General features: G+C 31.2%; 2 protein-coding genes across 2 annotated transcripts; one reads left to right on the forward strand and one right to left on the reverse strand.

Moving 5' to 3' along the window:
- Positions 1-4,487: 4,487 nt before the first annotated feature.
- On the reverse strand, positions 4,488-6,994 carry LOC107905302 (pentatricopeptide repeat-containing protein At2g35030, mitochondrial). Its single transcript, XM_016831929.2, has one exon. It carries the CDS (start codon positions 6,923-6,925, stop codon positions 5,018-5,020), a length of 1,908 nt encoding a protein of 635 aa, XP_016687418.2. The 5' UTR covers positions 6,926-6,994; the 3' UTR covers positions 4,488-5,017.
- Positions 6,995-10,060: 3,066 nt separating this feature from the next.
- LOC107944962 (protein CNGC15b) lies at positions 10,061-13,157 on the forward strand. The gene is made up of 7 exons (XM_041115209.1): positions 10,061-10,368; positions 10,479-10,556; positions 10,654-11,161; positions 11,238-11,450; positions 11,557-11,849; positions 11,937-12,048; positions 12,122-13,157. The coding sequence occupies exons 2-7, from the start codon at positions 10,528-10,530 to the stop codon at positions 13,061-13,063; spliced, it is 2,097 nt and encodes a 698-aa protein (XP_040971143.1). The 5' UTR covers positions 10,061-10,368; positions 10,479-10,527; the 3' UTR covers positions 13,064-13,157.
- Positions 13,158-16,373: the final 3,216 nt, after the last annotated feature.

Raw genomic sequence — 16,373 nt, forward strand, 5'->3', positions numbered from 1 at the left:
TAATCAAAGGGGAAAATAAATATTTATATATATATGTATGTGTGTATATATATTGACTGGTGAAAGTACTGGTGGATGGCTGGCGATGGCTATGGGGGTTGGTGGAAGCTGAGGACTATATTGTTAATGCATGCATGTTTTAAAAAAGAAAAAGAGTTTTAGTGCTCACTGCCCCCATGGACGTAACCGAGGACCCGGAAGCCCGTCTGGCATAGCTCCGGATTGGCAAAGAGATTTTTCGTCGAGGAAACCCGATAACTCATTATTTTCAATTTCTTAAATTCGATTAAATATATTATTAAAAAGTCCTAAAAAAATAAAATAAAAAATTTTGATCAATTATCAATTCAACCAATTTTTTAATTTATTGTAATTAATTTATACCGATATGAAGTTAATTAGTTCAATTCCTCTCTAAATTAGTACCTTAATTGATTTGATCTTGTTCTAAAAATAATTCCCAAATCTAGTTAATGATAGCAAAATTTGAGAAGATGTTTTTTTGAGAAGTAGATAAAAACGGGTTAGGGTGATTTTTTTTATAAATTACACATTTAGTCACTCAATTTTCATAAGTTTTCATTTTGGACATCAACAAATAAAAAATTTCATTTAGGGCATTACTATTAAGAAATTTTTTTATTTTAATCACCCGTTGTTAATTTGATGTTATTGTACACTCCTTTTAGTCATTCAAGTTTGATAAATTTTTATTTTGTTCACTTATTTTATCTTTTTAATTTTATTTTTAGTTACCAAAAATAAAACTTACGAAAACTTATAGTGATCGCTTTAAAATTGTGTTATAAAAAAACTCATAAATTTTATGTTTAAATATTTTTAAAGAATTATGTTTAAATATTTACTTATATTTTAAAAAAATTAAAATTATTAGAAATAATTAAACGTGTTTAAGGATTAGGCCAAAAAAATGGGTTTGAGTAAAATTTGAGACTTGTATTATGGTTCAAACCAAGCTTAGGCAAGCATAAAGTGTATTAATATCATACATAACCCAATCAAACTTGACCCAGCCCAACCCATGAACACCTCTAGAAATAACTAACAAATATTAAATTGAAGCATGACAAGGATAGATGCATCTAACATTCATAATGGAATAAGAAGAATGGAGGGGTAGAGCATGTTACTTGTGGAGCAATGATGAATTTGACAATATTTACTCTACCGAGCTCCATTACCATCCTTAGGTCATGTAGCTCACTAAGCTTAGTAGGCTTGGCTCGGGATCAGTAAAAAAAATTGACCTTGGACCGTGTAGCTCACACATGGTCTAGTAAGCTTGGTTTAAGTAAGACTTTGGCAAATAAATTTTTACTTCATGCTAATCCAAAAGTGCCCATGAATTAACTCGGTCCAATGTATAACACTAACAACATATATAATTGCTCCAAGTCGGTCCAATGTATAGCATTAACAACATATATAATTGCTCAAACTCGATCAACCAAGAAATTTATTTATAAATGATTATTCCAAACTTATTTTTGCTCGCTTATTTTTTATTTTAATATTTATTAATATCATATATTATTTTTCTTTTATTGAAACTTTAAATTAAACAATCTAAATATTTTTAATGTTTACATTATAATATAATATATTTATTCTTTGTATGATGAGATATATAACATATAAAAAAATTAGATTATAAAATTGTAAAACAATCAAGTCGAGCTCGTGTCTTGAAATGTTGGAGTACAAGCCCAAGTCATATTTTCAAACAAGCCTATTCTTTTTTAAACCCATTTCCGAGATAGATATTTTTATCCAAACCTTTCTAAAAATCGAACTGTCCTTCGAATTTGGATAGATAACCAAATCCTTGAATAGAATTAAATCAACCTAGTCTAAATTACTATTTATTAATTAATTTTTTATTTAAATTTAATTATACAAATGTATTATTTAAACAAGACCCAACCAACTTATGGGTAACTCTATTGCTCACCACTTAAACTACTTGTATGACAAATAGATTACTTAAGGGTCGGGTCAGGTTATATCCATAAATAATACAAGTTAGTGATTTTATAAAGTAAAGATACGTTACAGGTATTTGTATTCTTTATAAATTTGAAATTTAGTCATTTTATTTTTATTTTTAGAAATTTAGTCCCTCTACTTTTCAGATTTCAAAATTCAAGTCTAATTATTAATATTGTTAAATTTGTTTGTGTAACATTTAAAAGAAAAAAACATTCATTTGGTAGTAATGTAACTAAAAAAATGACATTATAATGAACCTGAATTTAATAAAATAAATTCACTATTATTAATAATTGGACTTGAATATTGAAATTTAGAAAGTAGATGGACTGAATTCTTAGAAATAAAAGTAAAAGGATTAAATTCTAAATTTATGAAGAGTTAGGGACTTATGAGATATGTTAACCTTTTTATAATTATATATATGTATATATATATATACACACACGACTATCTATGTAGTACTATGATTAAGATTGTATTGTTTTTCTTTTCTTTTTTTTAGATCCACTTGCTTAGCGATTGGGTCTTATTTGTTTGTTTTCTTTCAATTTAGTCCATATTTGGAATGGAATTAAGTTTAGAATCTCCGGACCCTTAAATAATACATATTTAAATCTCAATTTTGATTAAATAAATAATTTTGAATTAAAAAAATGGTATATATATATATGTATATATATATTTTTCACATGTTATTGCCATTTTTTCCTCCATTATTTAAGCTAAAGATACATGTGAATTTTTTTTTAAAGCTTATAAAATCAAAAGAGATCGATTAATTGCAGTTGAGTCGAGTCAAAGACTTAATAGAGAGAAAAAAAATTGCATTGTTTTCTTTATTCACGTGACTCGAACTTAAGATCTTACTTACAAGATATTAAGTTTTTTACTGCTTGACATGAGCATTGATTTAAGTAACCGGTCTTTATATGTATATTTGGTCTCAAATAGCCATGCAAATTCAACATTAAAAGAGGAGATGAAATTATTTTAAGGATCAGAGATGAATCATGATTTAAGGAGGGAGCAAAGAACAATTTTTCCATTATATTAATATATAATTTTATAAAACTTTAAGGGACTAAATCATAAATCTTGAAGGGTCAAGGGCATTTGTTCCCTTACCCTCTGGTTTTATATTTTCATATTATTGTATGTATTTATAGTTTAATTAAATTAAAATTTAGAAAAAAAAATAAAAAGGGTAGGTTTGGAAGTTGTGGATCATGTGACTTTGGAATAGCTACCAGCTTCTATAGTACTTGCTGTCCATACTTCAAACTTCACCTAATGGTTGTTTGCTTTCAATTAAAACTACTATCTGTCAAATTTAAAAGTAATGAATACAAATATATTTAATTATATAAAATTTATTTTATATTTATATTTTATATTTCGAAAATATGGATTGAATCATCTGATTATTCTTAATGCTATTCTCACTATAAAAAAGTCATTATGTTTTTTTTGCATTTAATATTATCATTGTTTAACTGATTGAGTCTTAGTTCGATTAGCATGAGTATTGTTACAAATGCTGGAAGATGTAAGTTCGAGTGCGCTGGAACACATTATTCTCTTATTTATGGGTTAAGGAGGGACTATGGATAGTTCTAGGCATAACGTATAATACAAGGATCAATAAGGTAATTTAGCCTCGAAAATATAAGCCTAGAAAAATGCTCTCGTTTTGGATATTTTATTTCTATCTTCCATGCTCTTAAAATCTTAATTATTCAGATAATACTAAGGAACAATCTTTTAACGGATATACCTAGGAAGAAGGTTTTATGGATGCCCTCAATAGTTAATAAATTTTCATGCTAATTATTCCTGTGCAAATATTAGATTTATTTAGGGTTGTGGACTGGTAGTAAAATTTATCGAGTTATTAGTTTATCAGTTTAATTGATTTGATTAAAATATTATTAAAATTTTTATAAACCCACTTTTATTAGTTCATGTTGGTTCCTGATGTAACCTGCTCAAAGTTATTCTCCAAATCGGTATCTCGACCCAACTAGTCTGATTGACTAATTCGATCTAGTTTAAACAACATTGGACTTATTCATTTAGGTTTGAAAGTTAGTTTGAAATTTGGAAGTAGTTGTATAAAACAAATTAGACCCATTTAAAATATGAGCCAAACTCAAATTCCAATACTCAAAGCCTGATTTTAGGCCAACTTAACTTATTTTTAAATGTATAATATGATATAATTTATATCATGTAAATATTAAATATATTATAATATAAATATTAAAAAAATGCTAATTACTTTATTTTTAAAAATTTAATAAAAAAATATAATAAAATAATTTATATATAATTACTACACATTAAATAAAATAATTATCTTTTTTTTAAAGAATATATATTGAGTGGCCAAATAATTCTCGTGAATATCCATAGAAAAGAATGAATGGATGATACGGATCCTATTTTTGCTTGCACCTTCAGTTGCTTCACTTCAATTGATAAGCGTCTCAATAGTACATCTAATTTCTTACCTAGCTCACAACACTAGACCGAGATAAGAGCCATGGACGAAGTTAAAAAATTGTTATTACAAATGTTTTTTTCCAACAAAAAATAGTAATACAGACCAGACATGATATCACCAGTATGATCAATCAAGTCCTTTAGCTCCTAAATGTTAGCCCCTTTGAGATACTCTTTTTTGCTTTCAAAATCCAAGTCAATGAGCACAATGGGAATTGTTGATCATGTTCCTTGTTGAGGGGGTCCGCTCTTTTTTTGGAGAACTTTTTGAAGTGTCGTCTGTCAAGCAACCGACCGGACTCTCAAACAGGGGAGGTGTTGTGCCTAGTCAAGCGACTGTGTTCTTATCTACTAATGCCATATAAGAGCATGGTTTCGAAGCCCACCAACGCCAAATACTAAGCATTTCCTTGGTGATGAGGCACTCCCCAAATTCCTTGAACTTGTTGAGTTCTCCTCGGAATTAGGAGAAAAAACCAAGGGCTAAAACCAAGCATAGACATCAGCTGATTAAATCCTCCTCCTCCTCCTCCAGGTAATTAGTATTAGATATATTTCCAGCCTTCCTCATTTTTGCATGAAGCTCATGCAGTATTGGGTAAATAAGATTAGAATGAGAATGAGATTTGGCACCAACCACAAACACATGAACCTTATTCTCTACTTCTATCCAGCTGCAACCAGGTTGCTTCTTTAGGCCCTTATCCTTCATTTTCAACCTTACCTTAGCAGCATTTCTCCATTTTCCTTTTGAAGCATATATGTTAGACAACAACATGTAAGTGCCTGCATTTTCTGGTTCCGTGTCTAATATCTTTTTCGCAACCAATTTCCCTAAAATCACATCCCCATGAACATGACATCCGGCAAGAAGAGCTTCCCAAACGGATACAGATGGTTTAATCCCAAGCTGCACAATGAATTCAAAAGCCTCCTTGAGCTTCCCTGCTCGACTATAGAGATCAACCAAGCATGCATAGTGATCGTCTCTAACCTGAATGGACTTGTCTCTCACGAGCTCATCAAAGTACCTTAGTCCTTCCTCAAGCATACCGGAATGACTGCATGCAGAGAGCAAAGCCACATAGGTAGCATCATTACGTTTAAAACGTAAATCGGACATTTTTTTGAACAAACTGATAGCATCTTCACCACACCCGTGATGTGCATAAGCTGCAATCATACCATTCCATGAGACCACATCCCTCTGGCTAATTAATCCATCATCAAACATTCTCCTAGCTATATTTAATTCCCCACATTTGGAATACATGTTAATAAGTGCAGATACAACGATTTCGTTACGCCGATAAACTGTTTTCACAATTGTCTGATGAACTTCTTGTCCCTCAACAAGGCCAGCTAAATTACTACATGCACTCAAAACACTTACAAAAGTTCCCTCATTAGGCTTTACCCTGTCTTCTGCCAACATTTTCGCGAAAATCTTCAATGCTTCTTCACTTTGTTCACTTTGAACATATCCCGTGATCATCGTGGTCCAAGAAACCACGTTCTTACATGGCATCTCATTAAACAATCTCTCAGCTCTCCTTAATTCCCCATTCTGAATAAACCCTGTGATCATCCCATTCCAAGAAGACAAATCCCTCGTCGGCATCCTCTCAAACAAATCAAAAGCCTCATCCAATTTCATATTCTGTGCATAGCCAGTAATCATCGCATTCCACGACACCACATTCCTCTCTGGCATCCTAGCGAAAACTTTTCTAGCCTCATCAACCCTCCCATTCTTTGCCAACCCCGTGACCATCGCAGTCCACGAAATGACATCCCTTTTAGGCATCTTATCAAACAATGCCCTTGCATCCTCAACTCTACCGCATTGCACCAAAGCAGTCAACATCGTATTCCAGGAAACCACATTTCTTTCAGGCATTTCATCAAACACTTCAAAAGCCTTATCGACCATCCCATTTTGCATGTACCCATCAACCATAGTATTCCAAGATACAACATTTTTAACCGGCATTTCCACAAACAACCTCTCGGCATCCACAATTCGATCTGATCTTATATACCCATTTAGCATCGCAGTCCACGTTACTACATTCTTCCTGGAATCGACTCTATCGAACAGTTTCCTAGCTTCATCAATTAACCCAATCCTGATATACCCAGATATCAATGCAGTCCAAGTGATTACATCTTTATCTCTCTCACACAAATTATCGAACAGTTCCCGTGCTTGGCTTAATTTGCCTTCTTTACTTAGATTAGTGATCAGCCAATTGGATCGTGCCACACTTGAACTAACACTGTAATCTATACTGGTTATCGTAGTTTTGCATTTCACTGAAATAACTGGTCGGGGTAGGTTTAAGCTTCGAAGAACGGTGAACTTATTAAAATATCTGAATGTGATTAATGCTCGAGAAATAATCAACATTTCTTTTCTCAGGCACTAAACAGATCCAATTGAAAAGATTAAAATACCACGGATATAGGTTGGGTAAAATTAGAATGGAGTCCCTCTAAGGAGTCAAATTATATTTTACTCCCTTTATTAAGAAAAAAAGATAAATTAGTCTTGTATGTTAGATCAAATAGTAAATTGATTCTTTCTGTTAAAATTTTTATCCATTTTTACTAATAAGAACCGATGTAGTTAACGAAATAACTAAATAGTTACAAGCGATGTATCTCATGTATCTCATGCTAATGTATGGAGATCAAATTTCAACAGTAAAAATGAATAAAATTTTTAACAAAAAAATCAATTTATTCTCTCATATAATATACAGGGACTAATTTATCAATTTTTTAAATTTAAAAAATAAAATACAATCCAACTATTAATATAATAACCTTTGTAGCACTTCTACCTCAAAACTGAAAACATGATTTCAGAGTTGTTCATTTATTTTTATAAATATAGTTTTTATTTATTTATTTTTACATGTAAATATGTAGTTTTTGGTATAATGTTAATTTTAGCTCTCAATATTTATTTCTTTTGTTAAGTTAGTCCCTTTTTTTTAACAATCTCATTAGGATAATACGGTTCAAGACACTCAAACTCACGTTCTCCTATATTGACAACAATACCCATGTCAATTTAGTATGGCAGCCTACGTGGTAGACCATATGTACTTCATGTTGACATGTCACTATTTATCTTATATGTTATTTCAAAACATAATTTAAAATATTAAAAATATTAAAAAAATAGAAATTATAAAATGTTCATAAAATTCAAAAAAAACATAAAGTACAAATAAATTACCATGCAAGATGCTATGTTTAAAATTTTAACATTTTAATTAATATTTTTATTAAAAAATAATTTAACTCTTTGTGAAAAATTAATGATTAAATTTGACTCTTTTTAAGATGTTAAAGACCAAATTTAAGTCAAGAGAAAATAAATACTAAATTGACAAAAATTATAAATATTAAAAATTAAATTTATTATAAATTTTTTAAGGGTAAATTCCCTAATTGGTGACGCAATTTTTTGAACACTTTTATTTAGATTATCCATATAAAAATACTTGACTGTAGACACTACATATTTTTAACATTCTCTTTTTTCCTCCAGTACTGTTCATCATCTTCTTCCCTTCCGCCCAACCCCTACTTCCACCATTCTTTCTTCCTTTGCTCCTTTCTTCTTCCATCTTAAAGAAAAGGATAAATCTATGAAAAGGAGTACAACATGGTGGAAGATAGGGGTTAAGACCTGAACTCTGGACCAAAGAAGAAGAAGCAAAACTTTCGCATTATTCTCCACAAAATCATTCGACCACAACTGATTTTTTACCATAAAAAAAACAGGACAACTTTATGTTATGTTTTACACCAAGAATCTGATAATGAAGCAACAAAAATCGAATTGACTGATGATCATAACTTGCCAGGCCCAGCTAATTAAAAGCTTTATAATTACCTCTGCAAGAACAGTAAGTGTGGGGTGGATTTAACTTCAACCAATGGCCTGAAACTCGAAAACAGGCTTGAATTTGTCATTTCAACTTGTGTTATCTCAAACATTGACATACACTCCAAAACCCCACTAGTTTAACCATATCCAAACTGCTTAATACATATAAAAATACTACAAATTATCCTAACATATATAAAACAAAATGGTTGTAACTGTTAGGATCATTTTGATTCCAGAAAACAAGAAAGATTTATCGTTACCAAACAGACTGCTTGAGAGACTAAAACATCGCTTTGAAAATGCAGTGAGGGGACAAAAACAAACAAACACATGAAGCCTGATGAAGAGTATCCTTGGAACAAGGTTTAATGGTGGAGACAAGCCACATAAGCCATGAGTGATATGTTGGAGAAGCTGTGGTGAGAAATGGGTGTTCTGTGGTAAGAATAATGCGAAAGTTTTGGTTCCTCTTCTTTGGTCCAGAGTTCAGGTCTTTACCTCTATCTTCTTCCATGCTATACTCCATTTTCATAGGTTTATCATTTTCTTAATGATGAAAGAAGAAGGGATCAAAGGAAGAAAGAATGGTGAAGAAGATGACCAACACTAGTAGAGGTCAAAAAAAGGGTAAAATATATGACATGTTGGGATGATTAAATTTCAATAACTCCCACATTTACTTTTTATTTATTTATTTAAACCCCAAATTTCTACTTTTTTCAATTTACTCTCAACTTTTCTTTTTAATTATTATTGTTAGGCAGCTCTTCAATATAATATCCTCCACTGTAAACATTTTATAAGATAAATACTCAATTTTGGCACTTTCCAAATCCCAAATTTATTAAACATAAAAAAATAATGCTCTCTATAAAGAAAAAAACAATACTTATTTTAATAATATATATGAATGACAAAAATACATCTTCTAAGAATTGAAAATTGTGTAAAAGGCCAAAACATAAGTAATTAAAATTAATTAATATTTAAGCTTTTAATATACAAGTCAATGTTGAGCAAACTCATTGCCCCCTTTTTCTTCAATTTTATTCACTCCTTTATTGCTATGCCAATGGATAAACAAATTATACCAAAATTATGCTTTTCTTTAGCAGGTATTATTATTATTATTAAAACATCTACTTATTTTGGATTATTTCAAATTTAGATGATTTGGGTTCTAATTTATTTTCGATTCAAATAGTTTACATGTTGTGATTAAATCGAATTAGGTTTTGTAAAATTTCAATATAAAAATATAAACGTAAACTGGACTAGTAGTCGTTTAATTATTAATCAATTTCTTTTTTACTAATCCAATTACGAAAAATTACAAAATTATTATCAAACTATTCAACTTTTTTTCTTTTTTGGTTACCACCCATCAAATTAACAATGGAAAGATAACAACTTTTAAAATTAGCAGAATAGTAAGTTTAACCCTCAAAATTTATACATTGTGTAATTTGGTCTTTTTTGTAGTTTTGCTTTTCTTTATAGTATTAAGGATAATTTTTTTTAAAAATGAGATAAAATGAAAATTATCTTGGATTTTGTTATTAGTATATATTCAATTAAATTTAACAGATAAATTTGTTCTTTTTTAACTTTTTTTTAATGAAAAGATGACAATGAAAAGAAAAAATGTAAATAATTTGGTGACTAAAAAAAGAAATTTATCAATAGTTTTGGTGATTACTAGTGTAGTTTACCCAATATATAATTGTTACAGTGTTGCTTTACCAGATAAACTCAAACCAGGAGTATAAACTTCAAGAATATGAATCCCATTTCCCTTATGCCTTCCTTTGTTTTCTTCCATTTTCAATTCTCTAAGCATTTTTTTTATTTATGTTTTACACTATTTCACACTTCCACCTTGATTTTCAGTGTTGGGTCTGAAATTTTCTGTCATCCAAAGGAAAATATATAATTGAAGATTCATGGTATGAATGATAAGTTAAATCTTTTAGCATTTTGATGGTTTTTCATAGCATCATTTTTTTTTTGTGACAAGTTAATTGCATGACAGTTGTTTGATGAAATGTTATGGCAGAGAAAATCCAGTGAGTGAACAAATTACAAACAATTGAATTGCTACTGCAATGGATGCTAGTTATTCAAAAACAGTAAGGTATGTAGTTTCAGCAGGCAATGTTTAATGTATTTGAAATACAGTTTATGTTCTTTGATATGATTCTTCAATGGGATTCTTCCGATACCTATTTCAGATTCCGATATGATCCTGAAAACTACAATTGCTCATCCACTGAGAAAGGCCATCTCTCAAAATTTATGACCAAGAAGAACTACAATCAAAAGACTGCAATTGGCCACAAGAAAGAACTGTCCAGGGTGTTTTCCGAAGACTACGAGGTCGTCGAGAAGACGATATTCGATCCTCGAGGACCCGATATTAGCCGATGGAACAAGCTTTTCTTAGTAGCTTGTTTGATTTCCTTGTTTGTAGACCCTTTGTTCTTGTATCTTCCACAGGCAAAGAAAGGCTTATGCGTGACTGTTTCAGTACCTCTCGAAATCGATCTCACTATTATTCGATCGGTAGTTGATGTGTTTTACGTTCTTCAGATTTTTATTCAGTTCCGAACAGCTTATGTTGCTCCGTCTTCTCGCGTGTTTGGGAGAGGAGAGTTAGTCATTGACCCTTCCAAGATCGCTTCAAGGTACCTTCATAAGGATTTTTGGCTCGATATCATCGCAGCTCAACCGTTACCGCAGGTACCGGATTCATTTTTTTTTAAAGCAATATCGAACTTTTTCATCGAATTCAACACTTGTTTTATGCACATTGCAGGTATTGGTTTGGTCTGTAATTCCAAAATTAAATGGTTCATCGATGGTGCCTACGAAAAACATCCTACGATTAATCATCATATTCCAATATCTCCTAAGGCTATACCTTATTTATCCACTTTCATCTCAAATCATCAAGACTACTGGTGTTGTGACCGCAACAGCATGGGCCGGTGCAGCTTATAACTTGATGCTCTACATGCTAGCAAGCCATGTACGTTAATCAATAAATCCCGAACTGAAAAGTGTTCAAACTTCGAACACAAGCTCTTTCTTGTATATATATATATCGACGTTTACCGTGAATGCTCCTCTTTCAGGTTTTAGGAGCAACTTGGTATCTGTTATCACTCGAACGGCAAGAGGAATGTTGGAGAAAAGTTTGTAGTCTTCCCCTTTTGGACTGCCGGTACGAGTATTTCGACTGCCGATCGGTTGGTGACCCTGCTAGAGCTTCTTGGTTCAATGCAAGCAACATATCAAGTCTATGTGATCCAGGCAGTAACTTCTATCAGTTCGGTATATATGCCACCGCATTACGTATTGGAATAACATCCGAAGGGTTTTTCGAGAAGTACTTCTACTGTCTTTGGTGGGGGTTAAAAACTTTGAGGTAAAATACCTTAGAATGCTACATAACATATAATTGAAATTCACTTTGTAATGAATTTAATGCATTTTTTTTAACCAAATTTTGCAGTTCATTGGGACAGGGTCTTTCTACAAGCACTTACGTTGGTGAAATAATTTTTGCAATCATCATTGCTATTCTTGGATTGGTGCTTTTTGCATTGCTGATTGGAAATATGCAGGTAAAATCCTCTAGTTTTTATTCTACCCCATTGTTATAGTTTTTTCGGTTAATATGAACCTTCGGTTTTTCAGACGTATCTCCAATCCACAACGGTTCGACTTGAAGAATGGCGGATTAGGAGGACCGATACAGAACAATGGATGCATCACAGGCAACTTCCACATGAACTGAGGCAGAATGTTCGAAGATACGATCAATACAAGTGGGTTGCGACTCGGGGTGTTGATGAGGAAATGATTCTAAAGAGTCTACCGGTTGATCTCCGCCGAGACATCAAGCGTCATCTCTGCCTCGATTTAGTTCGGCAAGTGCCCCTCTTTGATCTGATGGATGATAGGATGCTTGATGCAATATGTGAAAGGCTTAAACCTTGTCTTTGTACCCCATCGACGTGCATAGTTCGTGAAGGCGATCCCGTAAATGAGATGCTTTTCATCGTCCGAGGCTACCTAGATTCATTTACTACTAATGGAGGACGTACAGGGTTCTTCAACTCGAGCCGGATCGGTCCCGGTGACTTTTGTGGTGAGGAGTTATTAACATGGGCGTTGGACCCTCGTCCAGGTGTCGTCCTTCCATCGTCTACACGCACCGTTAAAGCGATCACCGAAGTAGAAGCTTTCGCACTCGTTTCCGAGGACTTGAAATTCGTTGCATCCCAATTCCGAAAACTACATAGTAAACAACTTAAGCATACATTTAGATTTCATTCACATCAATGGAGGACATGGGCTGCATGCTTTATACAAGCAGCTTGGTTACGGTACAAGAGACGAAAAGAGGCTGATGCGCTGAAGAAATGGGAGAGTATGGTGACCGGTTCACCGGAGAGAATGGCAGAACAAACGGCCGCTGCACCACTTTCAGCGGCAGCCACGGGTTTTGCCTCATATGCGGCGAAACTGGCAGCTAGCACAAGGTCAAGAGGTGGGAGTAGTAGGTGTGGAAATGACTTCGACATATTAAGCACTTTGCAAAAGCCAAATGAACCTGATTTTACAGTTGAAAGATAATAACTATACATTAAAAAATCGCAATTTAAAGATGATGAAATAAAAATGTAAAATTATAACCATAAATTTATCCGTCAAATCATGAATTTTGTTCATGTAAATGATTTTAATGGTTAATACTAAATTAAAATGGAAAATTGGGCATGACCCAATGGATGCTCAAAGGCCTAAGCTACTAAAATGGGTCTTAGGAAGACCCAATTTGGGGCAAAATTAAAACCCTAAAACCCATGTGCTTAGTTCCTTTCTTTTTGGGTAATATACCATTTGGTACCTATATTTAGTTCCAATGTTTAATTTGGTGCCCAAACTAAACAAAATCATGTGACCTAATAAATAGTCGACATGTGTGCTTTAGTAAAAAACCATAGGTACTTAATTGTGACAAAAGAAAAACTCAAGTATCATTTGAAAAAAAAAACTTATATACCAAACTAAACATTAAAATCAAACTCAAATATCAAATTAAACATTAAAACCAAATATAAGTAGCAAATAACATATTAACCTTTTCTTATTTTGAGGTTAAAACCTCATTTTTCAATCACCATAAAAATGTAAAACTAAAATTTAAATTTTCTTCCCATTTTCTTATTTTTTTCCCTAATTATACTCAAACCTAACTTTTACAATCATAGAAGACAAGATTAATTATAAAAAAATGGAAGTATGAATTTAAATTTTTACATTGGAATTTAAATTATTATTTGGAATTTAAATTTGTTTATTATTTTTACATTGGGGTTTTAAAAATTTTAGTCCTAGTTAAGTTCTGAATTTGGCAATTATTCTCATGCTTGAACTTTTTTTTGTCTAAATTAGTCTCAAAATTTGGTAATTGATCTAATATTGAAGCCTAAACTTGACAATTATTTCCACATTGAGACTTGAACTTTAAGGTTTTCAAGGAAATATAAATGACTACCTTAAATAATAATAAAAAAGCTCAAGTCCCGATGTGGGGACAATTTCTAAGTTTAAGGTCTAATTTGGACAAAAAAATTAGATCCCAATATAAAAATAGTTGCCAAGTTCAGGCCCAAAAAAATTATTTAACCCCTTTTATTTTATTTAACCATAGGATTACTTGACTATTCAATATGGGATTGTTCTTTGTCTTGACAATATATATTATAACAATTAAGTTAAACAAGTTGTTTGATAGTATAAACGAAGCAGCTACCATGAGTTGGGCAAAGAACTGCAAAATTTGGTGGTTTGAAAGAGCTTGGGGTTGAGTTTTTACAAGGTATAGGCTAGCCGGATGACCTCTCCTTTTACTCTAGTTCCAAGGGGTACGGTATTTATAAAAATGGAGTGGTTTGGTGTGCGTCTCAACCACTAAGTTCCTTATTCTATAGGAGTCGCACAAGAGCGAATTTAAGGAGACAGATAGAGTCTCGGCCTTCCCAAAAAATAGAAAATTAACTTTTTAATTCCTTTATAAATAATAAATTTATAAATTTACATAAACTTTGTTGACGTGGCATCCATGTGACAATCTATATGTATACCCATTAGCAATTAATTAATTTTTGAAAATCAAAATATTAAAAAATAGTTTTTTATAATTTTTATACCTTTTTATTAATTTTAATATTTTAGAAAAAATTATTTAATTATTGACGTGATATTCACATGACAATTCACATGTACGCTACATCAATAAAATTAACATTAACTTTTTCATCCATCCTGATTAGCAAACAACAAAAATTTAAGTGAAAAATTAAAAAATAAGTATTTTAAGGTTGAAGCAATAAATAAATTATTATGCTTATATATCACATATGTATTTATTTATTAATTGTTGTTTATTGCAATGAATGGGTAGCAGCTTTTCTCCAAATTAATCAAAACAAAGATAGAAACCTAGTTTTTAAGCATTTGCTTATCCAGTCCCTTTTATTATTTTTAGGGTTTATATGTTTAAATATGCTTCCGATCCTTGTACTTTTCGAACATTTGAAATATAACTTCTCTATTTTTATGAATTTTATCCAATTTATTTTATTTGAAAATTAAAATCTGATTGATAACATTATTAACAAATTTTTATATTGATAACACTATTAATATTTTTTTAAACAAATTGAATATGTGACATTTTAATATTCAAAGTTTTGATTTAAAAATTAAAGTCCAACTGATGATACATATTCGAATTTAACAAAAGTCAATTGACAATATTACCGATCAGACTTTAATTTTTAAATTAGATTAATAGTTGGACTAAAAATTCTTGAAATAAAAAATAGGGGATTAAGTTTCAAAAGTGGGTATAGGGACTAGGAACATAATTAGGCCCTTTTTATAATATCAAAGTTTAAGTGGAATGAGGTAGCTTTCCAACTAAGGCTTAAAAATAATAATGGACATTACTTGAATTTTAAGAATATTTTATAATCTTAATTAATTTATGCATGCCTTTGATTCACATGGGATATCCTCAACTTGTCATTATGTTTTTTTTTAAGAAAAAATTATTTTAGTTGGGATTCAATTGAAAGGAATGTAAAAAAAAATTAAAAGGAAAAAAAATTTGAAATTAATGTACTAAATAACTATATTATTTTTAAAAGATAATACATTTACATCTAAATATATATATTAGTAAAAAAATCCTAAATTTTTTTCTCTTTTTTTCTCAAAGACGTTTTCTTCTTATCTTTTGTTTTACCCAGCGACGGTGTCAAACTCTGAACTAGCTATCTCCTGCCTTTTTCTTCCTCCCACCAATCCTTTCTTTCTTTCTTTCTCTCATTCACTCTACATGTCTTCTCTCTTTTTCAGTTTACAGATCTATTTTGTAGTGATCTTTATTGTCTTCACAAGTTGTAATGGATGGATAACAGTGCCTTCATTCGCTAAAACTCCACCAACCACCAATAGTTTTTCTTGAAAAGTGGGTGGTTCTTTATTAGTATTTCAAAATAAAAAATGATTTCACAAGCCTGTTTGGACCCATATTGTCTTAAGTTATATATATTTGTTTGTTTTTCCATTATTTAATAACCTTTCAGTTTTAAAAATTTTTGTCTGCCCTTGTAGCACGTTTTTTAGTCTTTTTTATGCATGTAATCTTAATTTTACAAGTGATTTTAGGGATAGTTTTGTTGTTGTCCTTACTAGTTTGGTGAATGTTCAATTCTTTTACCGATTTTTGCTCGCTGTTTTGGACCATCTAGGAGTGATTTCCTTATCGTATTAACTGCTTGCAATCACTCCAGATATGTCGTGCTTGAGTTGTGACAAAGTCAATTGTCACCTGTCATAATGTTCTATTTAATACTGAGTCTAAAACCTTTGT

The sequence above is a fragment of the Gossypium hirsutum genome, chromosome A01 (assembly GCF_007990345.1).
Source record: "Gossypium hirsutum isolate 1008001.06 chromosome A01, Gossypium_hirsutum_v2.1, whole genome shotgun sequence".
Classification (NCBI taxonomy): domain Eukaryota; kingdom Viridiplantae; phylum Streptophyta; class Magnoliopsida; order Malvales; family Malvaceae; genus Gossypium; species Gossypium hirsutum.

Bases quoted from the DNA above. Each gene is read 5' to 3' on its own strand.
- LOC107905302 (XM_016831929.2), bottom strand. From the start codon at position 6,925: ATGTTGATTATTTCTCGAGCATTAATCACATTCAGATATTTTAATAAG.
- LOC107944962 (XM_041115209.1), top strand. From the start codon at position 10,528: ATGGATGCTAGTTATTCAAAAACAGTAAG. The intron at 11,850-11,936 runs GTAAAATACCTT...CAAATTTTGCAG, and splicing joins TGGGGGTTAAAAACTTTGAG to TTCATTGGGACAGGGTCTTT. The intron at 12,049-12,121 runs GTAAAATCCTCT...TCGGTTTTTCAG, and splicing joins TGCTGATTGGAAATATGCAG to ACGTATCTCCAATCCACAAC.